This window comes from Ochlerotatus camptorhynchus, unplaced genomic scaffold (assembly GCF_037179485.1).
Source record: "Ochlerotatus camptorhynchus isolate MF236.1 unplaced genomic scaffold, CSIRO-AGI_Acam_v1.1 ptg000434l, whole genome shotgun sequence".
Classification (NCBI taxonomy): domain Eukaryota; kingdom Metazoa; phylum Arthropoda; class Insecta; order Diptera; family Culicidae; genus Ochlerotatus; species Ochlerotatus camptorhynchus.
In genome coordinates this window covers 1,418,907-1,441,344 of record NW_027040920.1, presented here as the reverse complement: position 1 = coordinate 1,441,344, position 22,438 = coordinate 1,418,907, and the positions used below count along the sequence as shown (strand labels likewise).

The 22,438-nt window shown below is 39.0% G+C and overlaps 1 protein-coding gene across 5 annotated transcripts in view; it reads right to left on the bottom strand.

Moving 5' to 3' along the window:
- Positions 1 to 22,438, bottom strand: part of Itpr (Inositol 1,4,5,-trisphosphate receptor) — a 160,406-nt gene that overhangs the window by 24,650 nt on the left and 113,318 nt on the right. For all 5 annotated transcript variants that reach the window (XM_065234535.1, XM_065234534.1, XM_065234538.1 and 2 more), the window contains 3 exons: positions 11,066 to 12,154; positions 10,778 to 11,007; positions 10,006 to 10,710 (listed from right to left, as the gene is read on the bottom strand). In XM_065234535.1, the coding sequence (XP_065090607.1) occupies positions 10,006 to 10,710; positions 10,778 to 11,007; positions 11,066 to 12,154 (2,024 nt within the window). The remainder of the gene's footprint in view (positions 1 to 10,005; positions 10,711 to 10,777; positions 11,008 to 11,065; positions 12,155 to 22,438) is intronic.

Sequence of the window (22,438 nt, the reverse complement as noted above, 5' to 3'; positions counted from 1 at the left end):
GTAACACTTCCTTAAGCAAAAAGCAAATAGATCCGCACGGCAAGAGAGCACGATGCGGACTGATTTCAAGTTTCATAATTATTATCTTTACACAGGGATGTTCCGATTACTTGAAGGGTGATTAGAGAACTTCAGAGCAGCACCATTAATTCTAGATCAACATGTGAAAAGGCCTATGTGCCAAATGTAAACAATGACTTTAAGGTAAATGTGACCTAAAGAGTAAATTAATATTTTATTATTTCGCACTAAACGACGGGAGCTTTTTTTTCTAATCTGTTCAATTCAAATGGTGTTCTCTGAGACATCGACCTTTTTTGATTTTTTTTTTATTTACTCACTAGGACACTTTAGCCTTAAAGTCATTGTTTACATTTGGAACATAAGCTCTTTTCACATGTTGATCTAGAATTGATGGCAATGTTCTGAAGTTCTCTGATCAGCCTTCAAATAATCGGAACATCTCTGAAAATTGTAAAATTACCTAAAAAACTCTAAACTTTTATGAAGTTCTCTGGACTTCCCTGAAGATCTCAGAACTAATGTTTTCGGAAATTCCCTGAATTTCTAGTTAAGTTAATTGATCTGATCTGATGTTCTCAAAGCGTCTCGAAAGTTCCTGCAATTCTCATGAATTCTGGATTTCTGTAAAATTCCCTAAATATGTATGAAGTTTTCAAAATTTCTCAGGAGTTTTCTGGACTTCACTGAGATTCCTAGAACTCTTAAAATTTCTCGAAATTTTCCTGGAATTCATGGACCTGTCCTGAATGTATTGAAATTAACCTTGAAAAATCTTTAATCTTCCCCGAAATTCTGGGCTTTCCAGAAGTTTTTGGGACTAGACCTGAGCGCAGATCAAAATGTTGTCGACGGCGGCGTGATATGTAATTTTTCATGGACTGCGGCAGCATGGCGGTGTCACGCCATTTGCATTCGGCAGTCGCGTGGACCAGCGTGAGCCTTATTAAAGGGTGTATTCGATAAAAATTGCCCACACATATTTATTCACCAAAAGTAAACCAATTTTCGGATTTTCTTGAAATTTTCCGGGAATGAAAAACTACTAATAGTTATGATTAACAAAATTTGTTTTATTCAATTTCGTCTCCCATCCCGAATGCCCGCACCTTCCTTTTCACTCAACCCATCAAATTTTGTACAACCGATTTTCCCTGTGTTTTTGTTGTTGTTACTCAAATTTTCTTCAATTACAGCTCTGTTTTAATAGTTTTGGGATGTTTGCGAAGTTCCGTCTTCATAATTGCCCAGAATTTTTCAATTGGGTGCAGGCTTCCAAATAGTACAGCCTTCTCGCGACAGTTGGTTTATACCTGAATTGACTGTTGCTTTGCGTGCTTTACTACCGCTTGCTACCGTACGTTCAGATCTGAATTCAAAGTTTATTAGCAACAGCGCTCGCACGAACGAATGAAAGCTGCATTAGAACAGTCGCATATATACCCGCTTATATGTACTTATACCCTAAATCGTGCTTGGAACGTAGTGAACCGAATGGGCTGTATTTATACATTTCCTTATGACCAGGTTTTCCATGTTTCTGTCGTCATGACAGCCTTCACAAACCGACGACATCCCTCAGCTTCCCTAATAAAAATAACCATAAAAGAGAGCTTAACGACGTGTTCGGGGTACCATCCAAACCATTTGTGGGATAGTTTACCCATCTGGCATACAGTTCGTTTATAGTATTTGTTTATTAGGGTTACCCAAGTGGCTGTCACGAGACATTATATACAATTGATATACGGCAGTGGAGAATGGAAGAAACCAATAAAAATTATCCTGAACAGACATGTCGGCCCAATGTCGGATCAATGTAAGGTCAATGTATGGTCGACGTCTGCAAAATGTCGGGTCAATTCAGTGTTTATGTCAGGTCAAGATCGGGTTAGGGTTTGGTAGAAGTCAGGTTGGTGTCGGGTAGGCTTATATTTTTCGCCGGAATGTCGGAATGTCTGATCTGCTCAAGACCACGCGTTTAAAAAAATATCGGATGAAAATTTTGCAATGGGCAGCATGAACGTGATAGCAACCGAACGAGCTTGAGCGTCACACTGGTAGTGTAGTAGCAGCATAGAGGTAACTCTAAGACTAGAAAGTTCCGAAATAACGTGCTCAACTTTTTGGCTCAGCTCTGGTACTCTCTTCGGTCCCAAGCTAATCGATTCACCCCTCGAAACATAGGAAAAACCAATAACCCCTCATTTTATCTGTCAAACTTTCATAGCGAATCAAAACAAACATTGTGTAGTACTGCAATTTCGACTAGAATGGGGTATGTTAATCGTTTGCTTGGGGCCAATAGGCTAGTCAAGTAGTGAGCCAATTTAAAACCGTTAGTTTCGTATTGATTGTTGGTAGCAGCCTCACGACATACGAACAAATTTTCAAAGACAGCAGCAACGAATCGGCAGTTTGTCGAACTGCTTGTTGTATGTACATTACGAATGACCATCCGAGGTTGTTATAGCCGAACGAACAAAAACGAGCTGTCATGTACTGCACAAGACGGCAACGTTGCATGTCGTATAGACCTTTTTGACGTTTAATCGTCTTTGTCTATCTAGCACACATGGATGAATGGACGATTTTTTCCCACTAATCTGTTTCCCTCTTGCTCGCACTCGTTTGATTTAAATGGTGCAGTAGTCAAAAAGTCAAAAAGCTCTATGGCAGCCTCACTGTGGGCTGTCGTTTATAGCTCAATCTAAAGGCTGTCGTAGGACAAAGAAAACGACAGCCGTTGGAATAAAGCTATGTCCATTTAGAATCCGGAACAATAAAATCATCTGTATCTCGGTAACGGATTGACGTACAAATAAGGCTAATACATCAAAACAAAGGTAATTCACTGTACTTTTAAGAAAAAATATCAATACAAATCACTTCTCTTCATTTCTAATGAAAATTCGCACTTTCTTCTTTATTCCTCCCATCAAACGCTGCACACCTCCGGAGTCAACTTTCTTGGCACATTTTGGTCATCTGAATCGCGTCCCGAGCCGTTTTTCCACTTTTCTTAAGCTTCCGCTTCATTATTGCCCAAAATCTCTCGATGGGCCGGAACTGCGGGCAATTGGGTGGATTTATGTTTTTATCGATGAAATCTACGTTATTATCGCGGTACCACTGGATGACTTCCCGGCTGTAGTGGCAACACGCCAATTCTGGAAAAAAATTCACGGGACCTTTATGGGCTTTAATGAAAGGTAGTACGCGGTTTTTGTGGCATTCTTCCTTGTACAGCTTCGAGTCCATCGTCTTATTCGTCACGAACACTTGGGTCTTTGCACCGCAGCTGCATATCCCTTGCCAAATCATCAGTTTTTTGGCAAATTTGTCCATAAAAGCAAACTTAAACTTCGCAGGAACATCTCCTCGTGCCGTCGCCATGTAGAATTTTTGGCCAGGAAGCTGTCCGAAAACCATTTTGACGTAGGTTTCATCGTCGATGAGCAGGCATCCTTGGTACTTCGTCAAAACCTGCTGGTAAAATTTCCGAGCTCGAGTTTTGGTGACGAAACTTTGCTTCAACGTTCTGTTTGGTTGCTTGCTGGCTCGATAAGAACGATATCCTGCTCGCAAACGAATTCTTCGAACGGTACTGCGAGCAGCAGCGTATTTTTGTGCGATTTCAATATCTGATATACCAGGGTTTGCTCTGACGGTTTTCAACACCTTCTGGTTCAGCTTGCGGTCATATGTTCCACTACGACGCTTACCTTGAGGCACTCGATCCATGCTCTTTCGCTCCCTGAAACGTTTGAGCACATCATACAACAAATCAACCGTGATTTGGCGATTTTCAACGTTTTTGCGATTTTTATTGCGGACCACGTTGGATTATCAACGTGGGTGTGCAGAATTTTTTCTCTCCTCTCTTCTTTCATCTGGAATAATTTTTGACTCACTGCACGAAACACCGTGAAATTTACACCACAGAAAGTGGGCGCCTAGGTAAACAAACCGCTGTAAAATAATTCTTGCAGCGGTCACTTTCCGTGCCGCTGCAACACAATAAGTGATTCCGTATTCTAACTGGACAGAACTTTACTGTATGCGGTGCAGTACAGTGGCGGTACTTTTGGTATGCCTGATTGGGTAAAGTTCCGGTGAATTTGGTGGGTTCATATCTTGTGGCACAAAATTGACTCGGTTGGCTCGGTACTATTCCTACACGTTTCGAACGTAGTGGCAGGATGCTAGATCAGGCCAAATCAGAGTTGATCTTTTGTGCTTCCTTATTAATGGCAAGAGACGCTTCTCAAGGAACTCTTCCGTGTAAATCGCACCGTTGATTGTTCCGGAAATGATGAAGGGAGTGCTTATTTCACCACATCCGCAAATCGCCTGCCAGATCAGGAACTTCTTTGTACATTTCAATATTTTTTCTTTCGAACATCCTCCGGAATACCACTATTACGACCACTCCCTTTCTTGTTTCGGGCACTCAGACGCTCCTTGAAGGTTTTTATCACACAAGACACAGTTGTATCAACCGGTGGAAACTAACGATTTTAAATTGGCTCACTGCTTGATTAGTCTATTGGTTTAAATTTCATCTTTAAAAGCTAACACAGAACAATTACTATAATTTCAATTACAAATGTGAACAATAACATTGAATGGCATACATTAACAATACCACATGAGGAGTGAAACGGTAGTTACTGTTCTGCATTGATTTCTGTTTTCTTGGCATATTCAAATGCAGTAGAGCTCGGCGCCGATGGTGCGATCGAACAGAGGGGTTCGTGGATTTTCCTATGTTTCGAGGGGTGCATCGATTAGCTAGGGACCGAAGAGAGTAACAGAGCTGAGCCAAAAAGTTGAGCACGTTTCTTCGGGACCTTCTGGTCTTAGAGTTACCTCTATGATTGTATTTGCAATCCCAAGCTTTATCGGTGGGACGCCTCTGGATTTTGATTGTAATTCGTCCAAGATCTTAGAACATCTATGTCCTTCTGCAATGACCCTGAACCTTTACACGAATATCGAAACAATTATCCCACAACTTCCAGTAAGTTCAAAAGTCAAACCCCAACGATTTAAAAAGTATGCTGAACGTCTTCAATGCATCCTTAGCTATTATGAAATTCCCTAAATTTGGAAGAATTTCTAAACAATTCCTTGAACATAAAACAAATGTCAGCACTCTGAAATTTTGCGAAGTTTCACGAAGTGTTACGTATGTAATTCTCTTGACAAAGTTCTTAGAATTCCTATTAACTTGGGTGCACTCCTACAAAGTCCTCTGAACTTTTAATAATTTCGTTGATTTGGAATTCTTACGTTCTTTTGCCTCAGTGTATACCACCACCGAACTCTGATCCAGTACTTACTTCGAGTGCTTCGAGTACACGGAGAGCTAGATTGGGCCGCAAGTTCGAATTGCTGGAGGAAGAGAGAAGGATGCAGGAAGAAGCTCAACAGGAACAGCTTGAGCGAGATAGACTGATTCGTGAAAGGGCTGCAAAAGAGAAGATCGAACGGGATAGGTAGTATCTTGACAAAAAGCGTGATTTGCTCATCCAACAAGAGGAGGAAGACGAAATTGCGAGTAGAAGATTGGGTCATCAAACAGGTGAATTCAACTAGCCATACTGGTACCGGCCAGCCATGGTAAAAACACCGAAGGCTTTTGCATTTTGCCTACACGGTAAGAAAAAAGTACCCAACGGAATGTTCACTTTTACCTACTTTTGACTAGTTTGTCTCCTTTTCTCCTTCTAATGTTGTCAAAAACGGAGGAGAGAAACCACCCAACAGGGGTAGTAAAGTGTGGGAACCCAACGTTGAGTATAATCATATTTACCTACTTTTGGGTACAACTAACTTACTTTTGGTTAAAAAGCCAGTGGAAAATTCCATACGAATTGCACACAAGTAAATGAAATTTACTTTGACCCGCTTTACCTACTTTTGGGTTCCTGCAGTATAGTGCCGAGATGAGTGAAAAGAACTTAATTTTGGGTACTTTTTTCTAACCGTGTACAAACACACCACCATGAGCATTGAGTTTATATTACGCTCCGTTTATATTATATGATATTACATGAGTTTATATTACGCTCCGTACCAGTGCACAGTGGTCCAGAATGCAGATTTAGGTGGAATGATATGTTTTGAGCCTGAAACTGAAACTTTAGACTAAAAGTCTCTTCTACAAAGTTGTTCTTTATAGTTAGGCCCTCATTTTTATGATAATGAATTCTAGGGTGGTTCGTATTATCATTAAAATCAAAAATCTAACTTTTTTGTTTGAATAAATTAAGGTATACATTTTTCGACAAAGTTATAGCTGAGATAATTTCAAGGAACTTTGTACAAAGTAACTTTTTTGTATCTCTTAAATTGGCCTATTTAGAGCTATTTTCTTGAATTGAGCTAGGGTGGCTCTTAAAAAAACAGTTTTCTTGCTCTAGTTTTCTTATTTCGAATTTCTCAGCAAAGATGTCTTCAAATAACTTTTAGATCTTAAAAAGGCGCAAATTTTTGCTGCACAAAGCTTGTCAATATCTTTCGCCGATCAAAAGTTATTGACGTTTTTATACTAAAAATATGCACTTTTCATATGTTATATCTCTGGTTGGGGCAAACAAAAAAAAAGTTTTTTTACGGCATTTGAAAGGGCATATGTTATTTTAAATAATATGAAAAAATTGGAGGTACGTTATATTTTAAACTCGAAAAAAAAACAATTTGAAATTATTCATATTTTTTACTATATTTGAGTATATCTTTATTATTAGAAGAGATACAGGCAATAAATTCAGCTATAAAATATTCGTCTTAAAGCGTTTTAAAAGTCCCTAGAAGATGACTTTCATGATAAATTTCAAATAAAAAAGTTATTGGCAAAAGATGGATTTCATAGGACCACTCTAATGACAAATTTATATAAAATGTGCTAGTACATTTGTTTCAATATTTGGACATTTAGTGTCTTTGAAAGTTTTTGTTCTTCAAAATTCCCTTCTTTTGGTGTTTGCAAACGTCAGGGTGGTCCTCAAATTAGGGAATTTTTAAAAATAACTTTTTTGTTTTACAAAATAAAGACATGTGTTGTTTAAAAAAGTTATAGCTAAGTTAATTGCAAGCAACTTTGACGAAGAAAATTTTTTTCTATCTCTAAAAGTTCTCATTTTAGAGTAATTTTTCGGAGTTGACTTAGGGTGTTCCTGGAAAAAATAGTTTCTTAGCAATAACTTTTTTATTTGAAATTTTTCATGAAAATTATCTTCTAGAGAATTTTAAAACTCTTTAAGACGAATGTTTTATAGCTGAATTTGTTGCCTGTATCTCTTCTAATAAAAAAGATATACCCAAATATAGTAAAACATATGAATAAATTCAAATTGATTTTATACGAGTTTAAAAAATAACATACCTCCAATTTTTTCATATTATTAAGAATAATATACGTCCTTTCAAATGCTGCAAAAAAACTTTTTTGTTTGTTTGCCCCAATCAGAGATATTAACATTTGAAAAGTGCATATTTTTAGTATAAAAACGTCAATAACTCTTGATCGGCGAAAGATATTGACAAGCTTTGTGCAACAAAAATTTGCGGCTTCTTAAGATCTAAAAGTTATTTCAATACACCTTTGCTGAGAAATTCGAAATAAGAAAACTAGAGCAAAAAAACTGTTGTTTTAAGAGCCACCCTAACTCAATTCAAGAAAATAGCTCTAAATCGGCCAATTTAAGAGATACAAAAAAGTTATTTTCAACAAAGTTGCTTGAAATTTTCTCAGCTATAATTTTGCCCAGGAATGTATACCTTAATTTATTCAAACAAAAAAGTTATATTATTGATTTTAATGATAATAGGAACCACCCTAGAATTCATTGTCATAAAAATGAGGGCCTAACTATAAGGAACAACTTTGTAGAAGAGACTTTTAGTCTAAAGTTTCAATTTCAGGCTCAAAACATATCATTCCACCTAAATCTGCATTCTGGACCACTGTGCAGTGCTCGATAGAAAACACCAAACGTAGAGAACAAGGCACCGGTACCGGTGCTCATGCATAATTGTTTGCACCGGTGTATGGATTCTTCGGCAAACACCAAAACCGAGTGTTTCTGACTTCGGAAAACACCGCAGCCGAGTGTTTTCGATTTCGGAAAACACGCTTGCTGCTCGTAGAAATTTTCTTTGGTCAACTTATGAAAGATTATCGTCTTACACAAGGTAGCTCTTATACGCCTTTAGCATTTTCCATTTACTTACTTACTACTTCTTCGCTTTTCAAGCTTATTGCATATCGCATATTAGCTTATTGCGTGCTCTCAACTTAGTGTTCTAGATGCACTTCCACAGTTATTAATTGAGAGCTTTCGATGCCTGTACCATTTTTGCATTGGTATAATTGTGTGGCAAGTCCAATCATACTTCTATGCCCAGGGAAGTCGAGAAATTTTCCAACCCGAAAAATTCCTAGACAGGACCGGGAATCGAACCCAGCCACCTCCAGCATGGTCTTGCTTTGTAGCTGCGCCTTTACCGACTGAGCTAAGGGAGGCCCAATTTTCCATTTAACAAGAGCTGATAGAACGGCGCCGGTGGTGTAGTGGTAAGCGTGATTGCCTCTCACCCCAGCAGGCCTGGGTTCAATCCCAGTCGGCGCCACTGGGATGTTCTGAGGCATAACATCCCTGATCACGCCTTGTAAAGCCGTTGGTCCCCGGTTCATGAGTTGATGATGGGTCGATAGGAGGGGGTCCAGGTGTGGGAGCTGCCTTCCTGGCGCGTCGGTAGCATTGGTGCTCAGCACGGAAAACAAGATCGACGGAAAACAAACCAAAGGAAAAAAAAAGAGCTGATAGAGGAGTGTTCAAAGTATTGGTCTCATAATGCCAATGTCCATGGTTCGATTCCAGTCAGTCTGTCCCCCTTCAATATTTTGGTCAACATTATTTTCATAAGGTAAATCTATGAAATTCATTTCGTTTTTTTTTGGCTAAAAAGCAGTACGCAATCTTATTAATCTTATGAGCTCAAGGGATCATCTACCAGGATTATTAAAAATACGCAAATCACTCACTTCGTAAGAGCGTGTTTCTGTTGCCGTCCATCCACTGGTATTCCTTGGCTTTCTTTTTACTAATTGAGCTGATTTTTTAATGCGATTAGAGTCAACCTAATAATCATAACGTATATCCAACAACAACAAAACAGCTCCCATGGCTGACAAGTCACAGTGCTAGTTTAGTACTTGAACTAGCATTTCGGAACCGAAATATCCCAGAATTAAGAGTGGAATAGCTATGGAAAATCAAATTGGGCGTTTGCCCGGGGTGCATTTTGGGCTATTTTCCCCCTGTTCTACCCTACATAAATGGTGAGTAGTTCTGTTCACCCACCGCTATTTGGGTGTTTACATTTGTACTGGTGTGCTGGTGCTAGTGAACTAAAGCTGTACTTATAAATAGTCAGCATAATGTAAACAGGGCGTCAGCATATACCAGCATGATATTTCAGGAGCCTCTGAAATTCGTGCTTGTTAGTTGAGTTGGTTGAGCTAGTGAACCAGCTATTATGTAAACACCGCATAGATCTCTACTATGATATCTCAAAATATATATCGTCATTTTGTAAACATTTTTAAAAATTGACAAAAATCATAGTTACGAATGCTGACCCATCTTGCCCCACCTAGCATGTTCTATGAACTTTCATGTACACATCACACATGGGACGACTATGCTACCACCGGCAGTGTAATAACGGCTTAATAACACATCCTATTTGCATCTTGCCTGCGAAAAGAAAAGCTTCTTCAGCATCGGAAGCTGAACTTCGTTCAAGCTATTCTGCCGCATCAACCGTCTCATCTGATACCTTCTTCCCGCCAACAATCGACGAATCAATTCGTCACCTACCGATGTAGTACGATCCGCTGCCGGCTATGTTTAGCATAATTTGGTAACACATTGATTGAACAATTTGAAAGACAAACTCGAATGAACTCACCTGCAGCGCCGTGCTCTGATCCGAGAATTGACTGTTGAAGAACGTGGTCAGGATGTTCATAATTTCGTTGCACACATAATTCTCCAGCTGACGGTTCGTATAGCTTCCACCTTTCACCACATTATTGATATCGATCAGGAACGACTTCTCGAACAAACACCACATGTGGTTGGAGGAATAGATTTCCTTCACTTCCACCTCCGTGTCGATGTAGCAATGGCATAGAAAATCTACGTAGGCTACCTTCACCTCCGGAATGCAATCCGGATGCGATATCATTGCAACTATGTCGTCCAACGCCAGCAAGCTATTGCACTTGATTTCCGTATATACATTCTTACCCATCGTACAACAGGCCAGCAGCTTGACCAGTTCGATGTGATACATCAAAGGACTAGGATCGACCAGATCACCACTGCTGTAGTTTCTCATCAACTCAACAAAGTAGTTGAACGAAGATTTGTCGTTATAGAACACCAGCACATCCTCGCCGGCATTGACCAGCTCCTGCATGACCATATCTTGACACTTGCGGATGAATTGATTCTCCGCTTTGATGATCGTCTGCAGAAACTTGAGATACTCTACATGGCGACCGTGAATCTCGATGCAGTGGACAAAGTGCTGCACGACCTTATCACTAACCTCGTTGCACAGGTTTAGATTGTCCTTGAAGATGGCGCAGACGGTTTCCGCTTCCAGAATCTGTCATTGTGGAAAAGGCATGACGTTTGAGATAATAGTAATGATAAGTATAACGAGATATACTTACACCAGGATTCAGGAATAGATCCAGTTGCTTGTGAAGCAGAATTTGATTCTGCTGGTTTCCTAAGCAGAAGTTTTGCAGAAATTCGTGAGCCAGGCGCATCAGCTCATTCATCCGGTAGTCATCTTTCTCGTCGTATGGAATTTGTAGCAGATCCAGCACGACGGTGTGGACGCCCACGTTCCGAAGTAGCCGTTGTTCGTGCTTCCTGGGCTTAATGACGTCAGCTGGACCTATGAAAGCATTGCTGTCAATTCGTGACCTTAGTACGAACATTTAATCACAAATTACCTGTTGTGATGCATAGCTTATTCATCCTGATCAAAATCTGCTGAATTTTCTTATACTCAGCGGCCTGTTCCGGATTCAGCTCCGGACCCTGATCAAAGTTCAGCTGAGATTCCTGCTTGACCAACTCTGGTTTCACTTTGGCACCAGACGAGTTCGTATCTTTATCCTGTTTCTGGCCATCTCCAGCCTCACCGCCTTCACCTGCTTGCTGAAGCTCATCGGACTGTTTGGATTTGTAAACCCATAGTTCCGATTTCTCGACACTCTGTCGCAGCACATCAAGATCTGACTTTATCTGCTTGTAGGACTCGACGTCACTATCCGATACCAACAGTTGAACTTGCCGGAATGCGTGCAAAACCTCCTGCCGCTGGCTGAAGTGCCGGAAGAGTAGGTGAAGAGCTCCGGACACCAGCGCCGGATACTCATGCATGATCAAGTGCAGTAGGACTCGCAAGAACGTTCGCCCTCCTTGACCATCCAAATCCAAAGGGTTATACGTATCTTCATTACAACCGAAGATCCCTTCCGCCTGGACACCAATCGACTCGAGATCAATATTCTTCTGTCGGAGATTAATGTTTTCAGTAGTAGCAGGTCCCAATTTGACTTCCGGTTTAACATCCGGTTTCGGTTCCGGACTGACTGGCTGTGTCTCCTCAGTAGTTGACTCCACAATAGTCTCAACGGTCGAGGCTGACAATAGCGAAACCGAATCCGAAGTAGTGTCCACGAGTGAAGCTTCCGTAGAGGGAACAGCAGGAACAACTGGTTGAGCAAGTGGAGTAAGCGGAGCAGTCGGTTGCGGCTGGTGGCTGTTGGCAGTTTGCTCATTCTCGTCAAATTCCCGCTTGAAAATCGACAACAGACAACTGATTCGATAGTCCAGACGAACGTCCAGGATAAATTGCAAAATTTCAATGATCTTCAGCTTGGTGTCCATCACCAGCGGGTACTCCTTCAAGTACTGCGAAACGGACTTGCGATGCTGAATGTTGGGCGAAACCAGAGCAGTTGAGATCGGACCCAACGTCAGGGAGGTCATAACGGCTCCCATGTCGCCGATTCGCCGCAGGACACCGCCCTCAGCTGTGGAGCAAAAGATGAGAATTTCGCAAATTAGACTAATGGTGTCGGTTTAGGGCCACGTCGAATGACATTGTGCATGAAATCGTGTGCTGTTGTAATCAAAGTTAAGAATACAAATCAAGCATAATTGAATATTTCGCGATGAAGAAAGGTCTCGTTTATAATCATTTAAGAAATCATGTTCTCGTCAGATACCAGCGGGTTCGCTTACCTTCAGATGGGAGTGCCTGGCACCTTTTCATCGGTGTGTGAAGAATCATTCGACGGTTTTCTAAATGATGTGTTGTGGTGTTGGTGGTAAAGATGAGTGTATGACGTGTGTAAATGTGTAGGACATTGAGCATGAAACCAGTCAACGAGATGAAGATTTTTCACATTAGTTACAAAATTGTATTGATACATTTGATTGACACCGAAACAGGCTCCAAAAGATTACCCAACTTTCTACAATACACCATGCGTTTCCACTGGGAATTAGGTACATTGGCACAAAGATTGATGCCCAAAATATCTTAATTTGAATAGGAAGGTACGAGGAAGATTATCAGTAATTTTACCAAAGTAAGAAGAAGACAATGCGACCACTGATGAAGGAGGAGTTTTAGTTTCCAACAAATACGATATATTAGAAATTGAGTTAATCTGCTGATAAATAATTCTAGATAGAGCTGGAATTACGGCGTAACAGCTTTTGTAGGCAATTACTTCTTGTGATGATTTGGAATGGATGGAAACTAACATAACCGTCGGATGGGGGAAGTTAGAAATCATCGAGAGAAGTCAAGGGGTATTCAACTCTGCATACCTTAATCTGTGCCAAGAGTTTTGTCAGTGCCGGAAGCTGTGCCAAGCGTTATGCCGATCATTTCCAAGTAGGCCGAAGGGCCTGTTCATAAACTACGTAGACAGTTTTTTTGGAATTCTTGACCCCCCTCCCTCCCCCTGCGTAGACAATTGTCAATACAAAATTTTTAAAATTTGTATGGGCCGTGGATAATTGTCAACCCCCCCCCCCTAAAATGTCTACGTAGTTTATGGACAGCCCCGAAGTATATAAATCAAGGTGTCAATAGGTGTCAATATCCCATGAGTTTGGCAACCCTGAAGTTAGTCTTTTGTGATTGTGTTTACATTTTCAATTTCTCTAATTCGTGACTATGGTTCATGGCAAATATTAAGCTTCATTCTCATTTGAATGAGAGCAGATTGGGCAGTGGAAGAGGAACTGGAAGCGACCCGTCCACAAGAAACGGATGGTGGACGACATTTTCATTAGCTGCCAGTGAAATGCTGCCCGACAAAATCAAACCCAGAACTCGAACGGACGAAAGTTCACTACCACCCTAGAAACAACATCCTCGAAACAGTTCTGATCGACTCAGAACCACACAACCTCGAAGACATCACCAAGCCTATCGTATTGCAGATTATGATGTCTCCTACCATCACCCAATTACATAAGTTCAAGCATATCAAGTTCACGATCCTTTGCAGATGTGATACCTTCACATACAAGGTACCACTAATCAAAACCAATGGCCAATGCACTACCAGTGAAAACCATCAAATGTCCCCCCACTTCATATCTGTCATACCTCGGAAATGGTGCACGATCCAGATAAACTTCGCATCTGCAGTTCAACGGTACCCTGTTGTTGTTGTTGTTGTTCATCTGCACGCCCATGGGATCTTGCCGAACAGCAAATTACTTTGTGTCGTCATGCGTCATGCACTTTCGAGATTGAGCAAGGCCTTATGGTTGATTGATTGGTAGGCCACCCATCACACCGGGTCCTTTAGAGACGAACTAATGCAACAGAAGAGTGCAGATTAGATCGTTGATGATGGGGTGTAATCACAGAATAGAATGTAATTGCCTTTTTATTGCATTGATCTGTTCCTATAAATCCTATCCTGTTTCTCTAAGGCAATCGTTCAGATCTGATGGAATATTTGAAGTTAATACGTATCGACATCCCCCAATAAGTAATGGGAGTTGTATGGACATCCCTATAAAGTCCTGTTGATTTCTTATCGCAGTCCATACCAATTGAAACCAATGACTGGCAACGTTACCTAAGGAAAACGTAGGAGTAAACGATAAAGTTTTCATCCCGGAAGACCCTTGGCAAGACCGGGATTCAAACCTGGCCGAAATACAAAACCCATCACCCACACCCCCTATGATTTAGTTTTTTTTTCTTTATCAGCGTGTCCATTCAAATTCCATTTTTCTCAAACCACCACCATAAATAAAACAAATGGTTGAAGGATCTCATAAATTTGTTTTCGTAAAATCAGAATTAATTGGATAATCAATAGGTTACTTTGTAACCTCCATTTCCTAACACAGTAATCATTTTTCTGCCACGATTTTTTTAAACCAACCGTTGAATAAGTTGAATTAAGATTCAGATCGCGAATTGGTTGAATTTCGGGATGTGAATAGAGATATGTTCAGAAATTTATTAGGAAGTCTTGAAATTGAAAAAAAAAATTGAAGCGCAGAGAAAAATGTTCAACGTCTTGGACAAATTCGTCAATTTTAAGACAAGCAATTTTAAAGATCTAGAATATAGAAACTAGTAAAACAAATTTTCATATCTCTGGAGCCTAGACAAGTGTTCTGGATCGTATCAATAATTATCATTATTCTGGAACGAGAAAAATTTTCTCGAAAAATCTTAATCTTCTCGAAAAGTTCATTTTAGAGATATTTGACATTTTTTTGTTATCTTTAATTCAAACAAATTAAGAAAGCGTAGAAAAATTTACGATATGTTAGAATGTAAGTTCACAGTCCTAAAAACATTTAATGATTCTAAAATATAGAAAATATTTAATGATTTTAAACATGAAAATTTGTTGATTCCGTACTTGTATAAAATACAATTTGATGAGCTTGGAAAAGAATTTCTGAAAAAAATAAGATTCTACCACATGATTTTTCGATGTTTGCCAATACTAAAGCTTCCGGCCTTGAAAGATTTATCGAAATTCAGGTCTTTGAAAAAATCTCTACCGCTTGGAAAGTTTCTTAGACCATTTTCCAACATGTTAGGTTTGGAAAACTTTCAAGATGACGAAAAGATATCGGAACCAGAGTTTTTTTCAAAACCTCAGAAAATTTGTGATATCTCGAGATCATAGACAATGGAAAAAAAATTGTACATCCTAATTTTTCTTGAAGATGACGGACTTTAAACAAATGCACTCTGGCCATTCTATTTAAGAATAAAAAAAAACTGTTTTTTCCGGTTTTTTTTCCAGTTGTCTAACCTAGTTTTCCCAGTTTAATTGAAACAGTTAAATATGGTTAAATGTCCCAAGTACCGCCACAAGTTTTATCGCAAATCCTTGCTTGAAGCATAGATCATTTTTTCGCTTAATTGTTGACCCTAAAGAATACTGTATGTAATGTAGTAAGCTCAAATCATGTTATTCGCAATTGGGGATTGGAATTGAGAAGAGAAATGCAAGGAAATTCCAATGATGATTTTTTAAATAATCTTAAAAGAATCTTTACAGGATTCCAAGAGGATGATTTGAGAATGCTTAGCAAAATTTCAAGGAAAGTATTTTTTATTTATAGTAATTTTTACACTCTCGGATCATTCGTGCTTTATCCGGGTGAGATTTGAACTCATGATTTTGGAGTGAGCGGTATGGATTCAAATCTTTATGTTTTACAGACTAACCTCGGCATTCAAAGATGTCCTAATCTTGGTATCTGGTTAGCACAAAGTGCAGAAACCAATGTTTAATTTATTTCTATGTCCGGCGTCGAACACTTGCATGCCAAGCATGATCGGAGTTTGCAAGGTGTTTGAGACGGCATGAATCTGCTGCGCGATCTTGAAGTAGCTTCGTAACAGAATATGTCTCGATCAGCCTTTATACTAGAACTACTTCACTAGGGAACCTGTAGCAAAAGAATTCAAGCAATGAGATCATATGACACCATATTAAATTCTATACATTTAGCTATCGTAGTAGGAACAACGACAAAATCACCGCTTGATCCGGGCACGAACAAATTGTGAGTGAGAGAAAAGAATAATATGAAAGTTGTAAGCAAGAGAATATAATGATGTATGTGTTATAAAGTTGATTGATTCCAAGTAACATTATAAGTTTAAAGGTTTGAAGGATTCTTCAAGACCAAATGGCCTACAAGACTTATATAAAATCAAACTTGTTGCTTGGGATGAGTATTTCCCGGTGCAATTTGGGTTTCCCGTAAATCCGAATTCCCGGTTTTTTCCCGGATTTCCCGGTTTTCCCGGTTGGATGAACACCCTGACTTTATCGTTCGTTGTGCATAACAACGTTGTAAAACAAAACAAAAATCCTCCGCAGCTGGCACAATATTGTCGTCGTTCAAATGATTGCTGTCCATTCACGCATTTGTCTAACCGTTGCTGGAGGGAACCAATTTTGGCCATCTTGACTGTCGTATTAACCCTCTCGAGTTCATGGTGTGGAAGAACTCTGTTGGTGTGAAGCAGGACGAAACCACGAGCCTCTGGAATTTTCGCTACGAATCGGATGAGATAAACTTAGTTTCATGGTGCAGACAGGTGCAGGCAATACTCACAGCATTTTTCCTTGGAATCCGAACGCAATGTGAAGCCCAATGCAGTAAACAAAGAAGTCAACCTTAGCAACGATTGGCAAAACGTCAACTCTCGACAGTGATGCCGTTTTATATTATGTTGATTGTATCCTACTTGTCAACGTTTGTCCTAAAGTGCCGAATAGTGTGCCATGCTGTGTTTCGGCACAGTGTGCAGAGTTGATTACCCCTTGAGAGAAGTCCTTGTTTACAAAAGCTGTTACGCCCTAATTCTACCTCGATCTAGAATTATACTATTGCTAAGAACAAACATTTCCCTCCCAAAACGTTGTTTTCGGTTGTTACAAAGTGATATAGGGGAAATGGCTATTAGAGGATCTAAGATTGGGCCCATCGCTAAAAATCTGCTATTTATCAATTTTTTTCTAGATGAACGCGTCATTGGTATGGTACTAATGGATATTTTTGGTCGCTATTGAAAATTTAGCCAATTCTCGAATTTTTGTATGGGCCCAAATTAGGAGCATTTAGGCCGACTTTACATATATTTCCCCTAGTCATTAAGTTTGAAAATAAATGCTATTCTCAATACTACCTTGCCCATGAAACTATCAATAAATGTTCAGAGATGTTAGGGTTGGCAGCGCCCCTGCCAAACCATGAAAATTTCGCCCCTCTTCAAATCGATTTATTTTTGGCTTTGATAGTTGCATTGTTAGTATTTCACATACAATTGATTTAAAATATTTACATCATACATCGTACATCATTATTTTTTTTTATTTTTACACATACAAGTTTGTGATATCTTGGGTGTAATAAGTACAAGCCATACAGTTCGTTTTTATCAGTTCAGTATTGCTTATTCATATTAGTCGGAATACTTCGTAAGAGATCCAGGGGACCATTACAATCATTGAGTCTTGGCGTCCGAACGGAATGCTCTGGAGATCTTAAGAATATTAGTTAAAACACAAAGGTTTTTGATAGATGCCCACGTCACACACGTGGTATCTACGTGAAGTGCTGATTGATCTTGCCATTATCAATGAAAATCATCTCAATATGGAACGACAAAGTCACCTCCTTTAAAACTTGGAGATCATGGGCCTCATTGGGGAAGTCGAAAAGAAGCGTTTTTCGTATGAACACTTGTAAGCTTGTGAGATAGCGGCTTGCATCAGTCAGAGATATGAAGAGTATCTCAATAGATTACATGAGCACAAAGAACAATTATAAATGTATGAATAGCGGCGCCGTTGGTGTAGTGGTAAACGTGATTGCCTATCACCCCAAAGGGTCTGAGTTCAATCCCAGTCGGAGCCGCCGGGATTTTCTAAGGCATTAAATCTCTGATCACGCCTTCCTTCGGATGGGAATTAAAGTCTCTGGTCCCTGGTCCATGTTTCCGATGGAAGTCGAAACAACTTTCCGGGAGGAATCGGCAAATACATTACTGGGTAAGGTGGAAGAAAATTCAAGAAAATTGGTCACATAAAAGTTAAAAGAATTGTCAGATTCCCAAGAATTACCGGGATGAGCCATCAGCTGTTTCTCGATTCATGGGTAACCAAAAACGGCGAGGAAATGGATACACTACACACTTAGAAAAAATAAATATACATGATTTGAGAGTGACATATATGAGCGTCAATTTTGACATAAATTTAAGTCATAACAGACGCGAAATATAGCTCAATCAAACTTACTTTTCGTCGAGCAACGAACTTTTCAGTCTCGGAGCACTTAATATTACATGACATGTTTGTTTACGTCTCATCTTTTATGTCAAAGACGGATTCCGTCACGTTTAAAATTAGTTATTTCTAAGTGTGTAGTTGAAAGAGTATAAAGCATAAGACATTTTTAAAGATGAATATTTTTTGAGCATTTGAGCAAAACATTTGACATATTCAAAAAGATAAAAGTCTCTCACAATAGTTTTTCTGACATTTCAGCGCAGGCTGGCAATAATCATTTTGATCATTAAAAAAGATCTGTATAAATCGGTATAAAATCTCTAAAATCGGTATTTGAAGCAAAAGAATGAACGGGTGTATGAAAGGAAATAACTTCACTATATTAAAAAGGCAAGCATATCATTGATGAAATTATTTATCTCATGTTTATACTACTTCATTATGTCGAATAGAACATCCTATCGTACGTCTAAAGGTAGTTTATTAAGGGTTCCCTGCACCTTTTTAAGTAGATGTTGAACTAACATTCCTACCTTTCCCTTGCGATTGTAAGGACGTAGCCAGGTATATAATGCGAGGTTTGTTTTGCAGATCGCATGGTATGAGAAAAGGATATTAATCCATCTATCCTTTTTGCGACCAGGGTTGCTTCTACTCACTTACTATAACAACATATTTTTCGGAATTATGCAATCATTAGATGATATAATGATATGCTGTACTTGTTAGTAACGAGAAGAGGACGTGAAGTATGTGTTTGACTCATAAAACCTGTTAATTTTGCTTTCCGAGCGTCACAATAAGCGATCTTATGATTCGTGAGCGTACACTCAGAGTGAGCACTCACGAGTCGTAAAATTGCTGATTGCGATGCACTGAAAGCAATATTGACAGATTTTATGTGTCAAACACATACTTCACGTTCTCATCTTGTAACTTACAAGTACTAATTATCACTATACCATCTCATGATTTCATAATTCTGTAAAACATTTTTTTATAGCAAGTGAGTGGAAGTAACCCTGTTTGCGACAACATATTATTTTTGCGGAAAATATGAGCTGATCATTAAATATCCACCTACTATTTGTGCAATCGCATATGCTATGCTATGCTATAAAATCTCTTAAATCGGTATGCTGAGGAACCTTATCTGTAAATCGGTATCAAGTTCGAAAAATCGGTACAAATACCGATAAAACAATATATCTGGCAACGTTGACTGCAAGGATGCTGATTGCGATGTATCAATATGTAATCGCTATGCTATATATTTCGGAACCGAGTGATGATATCGTAAAATGGGCAAAAGGGTCACAAAATCACGTGTGTACTTATGGAAGCTTATGTTTTTTTTTAGAAAAAGCTCATCGTTCGATATTTTGGACTTAGACCCCTTGCGCCAACGCTAAATCATTTTCCTCATGGGAAAACATGTCTCCGAACGATTTTGAAAATAAGACCCACCCTATTATGATAACTTAGATAATTTTCGTTACTGATAAAGTTCTTCTGGAGGTAATGAACTTCCGGCTACTCAGTTCAGATTATTATGGAATTTTCTCACAACACAGCGGTAGTGTAAACACTAATCTATTGTATCTGTAAGTCTTGAAAGCGGCTGGCTTCAACAAAGTTATTCTCATAGCCAGAGTCTTCCAAATAATGAACAGTAAAGCTTTTTTTTCTTGGTTTAGGGTAATTGATTCTGGTTGGGCCTATCCAAAAACTGATGATGGTTGGACCTATTTTTTCAATCGCTAGTTTAGTCAATCTTCGCTTATTTTTTTTATTTTCGAAGATCACTTTACTATCATAAAAAAACTCTTTTTCTTCAATTTGCATGGGTGTTTTATTGAAAAAACTTCAAAACAATTGAGTTTCAATGTGTTTTCAAAACAGTTCACTTTCCACGCATTAGCTCGTCATCATGCCTTACTTTCAAACATATAAAAAGGGAATATTTTTTACATTTATTTTTATTTTCAGGCAGTAAAATACGTGGTGTAAACAACACGTAAGTACGCCATTTATCCATTGGTTTCACTAAAATGTTTGAATAATTGACGAAATTCGAATAGATAAATATGATCATGGTTGGACCTACGCATGATGATGGTTGGACCTATGTGTTTCCTAAGACGGCCGCTAGGTGCGCTTCGGTTTGTCTACATCGTTCATGCGCAACTGATTTGAAATTCGATTTCGTTTTTTCCGAGTGATCAGTTTCTTCGATTGAAAAAATGGCTAATAAAAAAAGAGCTATACGGTCGAAAATCTTCAAGAGGCTTTAAGGTAAGAAATAAATCACTTACCGCGTATCAGGCACTGAAAAGGTACAATATTCCGAAAACGACGCAAAAATTAAGGGAAGCCACGGCAAGAAATATGGAAGGGAAATAGTGTTGAGTGTTGATTTGGAGAACCAGCTAGGGGATTGGGTTTGTATGTGCGCTGCTTCAGGCAGTCCCAAGACGTCCAAAAAGATCTTCGAAGCTGCTAAAGACCTTGCGTCACTAGTTGGGCGTAAATTTAAAGGAGGAATTCCATCGTCATGTTGACTGAAAGGGTAACCACCGATTTCCGCACTACCACGAAAGAGCCGAAAGAATCTGTTAATATTAATTTACATTAAGCACTACTGTGTGTGAATTAACTTGATTAAAATGTTAACAAACTAAAAATTGCTGACTGAAACTTACTTCCAAAAAAAAAAAACTCCTAGGAGAAAAAAAAACTATAAAACCGAAATTAAGTTCTGATAATATGTCATTTTAAGCCCGTAAATTCCCCGGGGCACCCAGAACATGCCCGGAAGTGGTCAATGTGGTCCAAGGCACTCAATTTTGTTATTGATCTTGTTATCGAATTTGGAAGTAATGTGAAGTGTCGCATAATAGGTTTTACTCCTTCCATTTCAAATTAGGTCCATGTTCCATATACCCTTGAACTTGTTCCGGCCATATCTCCGGAACCAGTAGACCGATTCCAAAAATATTCGATGAGTTTTTGCCTGTGCAATGAGACCATAATACCTATAGTTTGACGTTAAAAAATTTCCAAATCGGGTCAATGATTTCCGAGAAAAATGAGCCATGATGAATAGCTAATGCGTGGAAAGTGAACTTTTTTAAAAACGAAGTTAACCTCAAATTTCTTGATTTTTTAAAATAGCAAATTCATAAAAACTGTATAAAAAGGGTTTTTCCATGATACCAATAAGCTCTAAACAAAGTTTTTGAACAAATATGGGCTAAACTAGCATTTGCAAAAATAGGTCCAACCATCATCATTTTTTAGGTCCAACCAAGATCAGTATAGGTCCAACCAACATCATAATTCGTTGCTGAATAAAAACGTTTTATAAAATCATTTGTTCATAATATTTAACTTTTTATGTTATTATTAGAAACAAGAAAGGTAGATCTTTCCCCTAATCACGCATTTTTCATAATTATATGTTGAATTCATAAAAAAAATACGACATGAATGTTGACGTCGTGTGAAACCGGCCTAAATAGGTCCAACCATCATCAGTTACCCTATTTTCCGTTGATCTTGTTTTCCGTACTGAGCACCAATGCTACCGACGGCTTTACTTCCCTTCCGAAGGAAGGGGTGATCAGAGATGTTATGCCTCAGAAAATCTCGGCGGCGCCGACTGGGATTGAACCCAGGCCTGCTGGGGTGAGAAGTATTCACGCTTACCACTACACCACCGGCGTTGCTTGAGTAAAGCTTTGATTTAGTACAAATCGGCTTCGACCCACGTGAATGGAGTAAGGCGTTTATTGGAATTAGGGTGCATAATCGTACATAGACTTAGTGATCCTATTCTCGGCCTATGGTCCTATTTTGAGCATAAAGCTAAACGCTTGGTTCCGTTCTCCTATAAACTTCCTGATTATGGTGTTCATCGAAATCCCGATCATCGTGAATCCTGCAGTGGAGCATTCCATGCCAAATAGCAAAAAATAGGAAAATTTTCAAATTCTCCCCCACAGAATT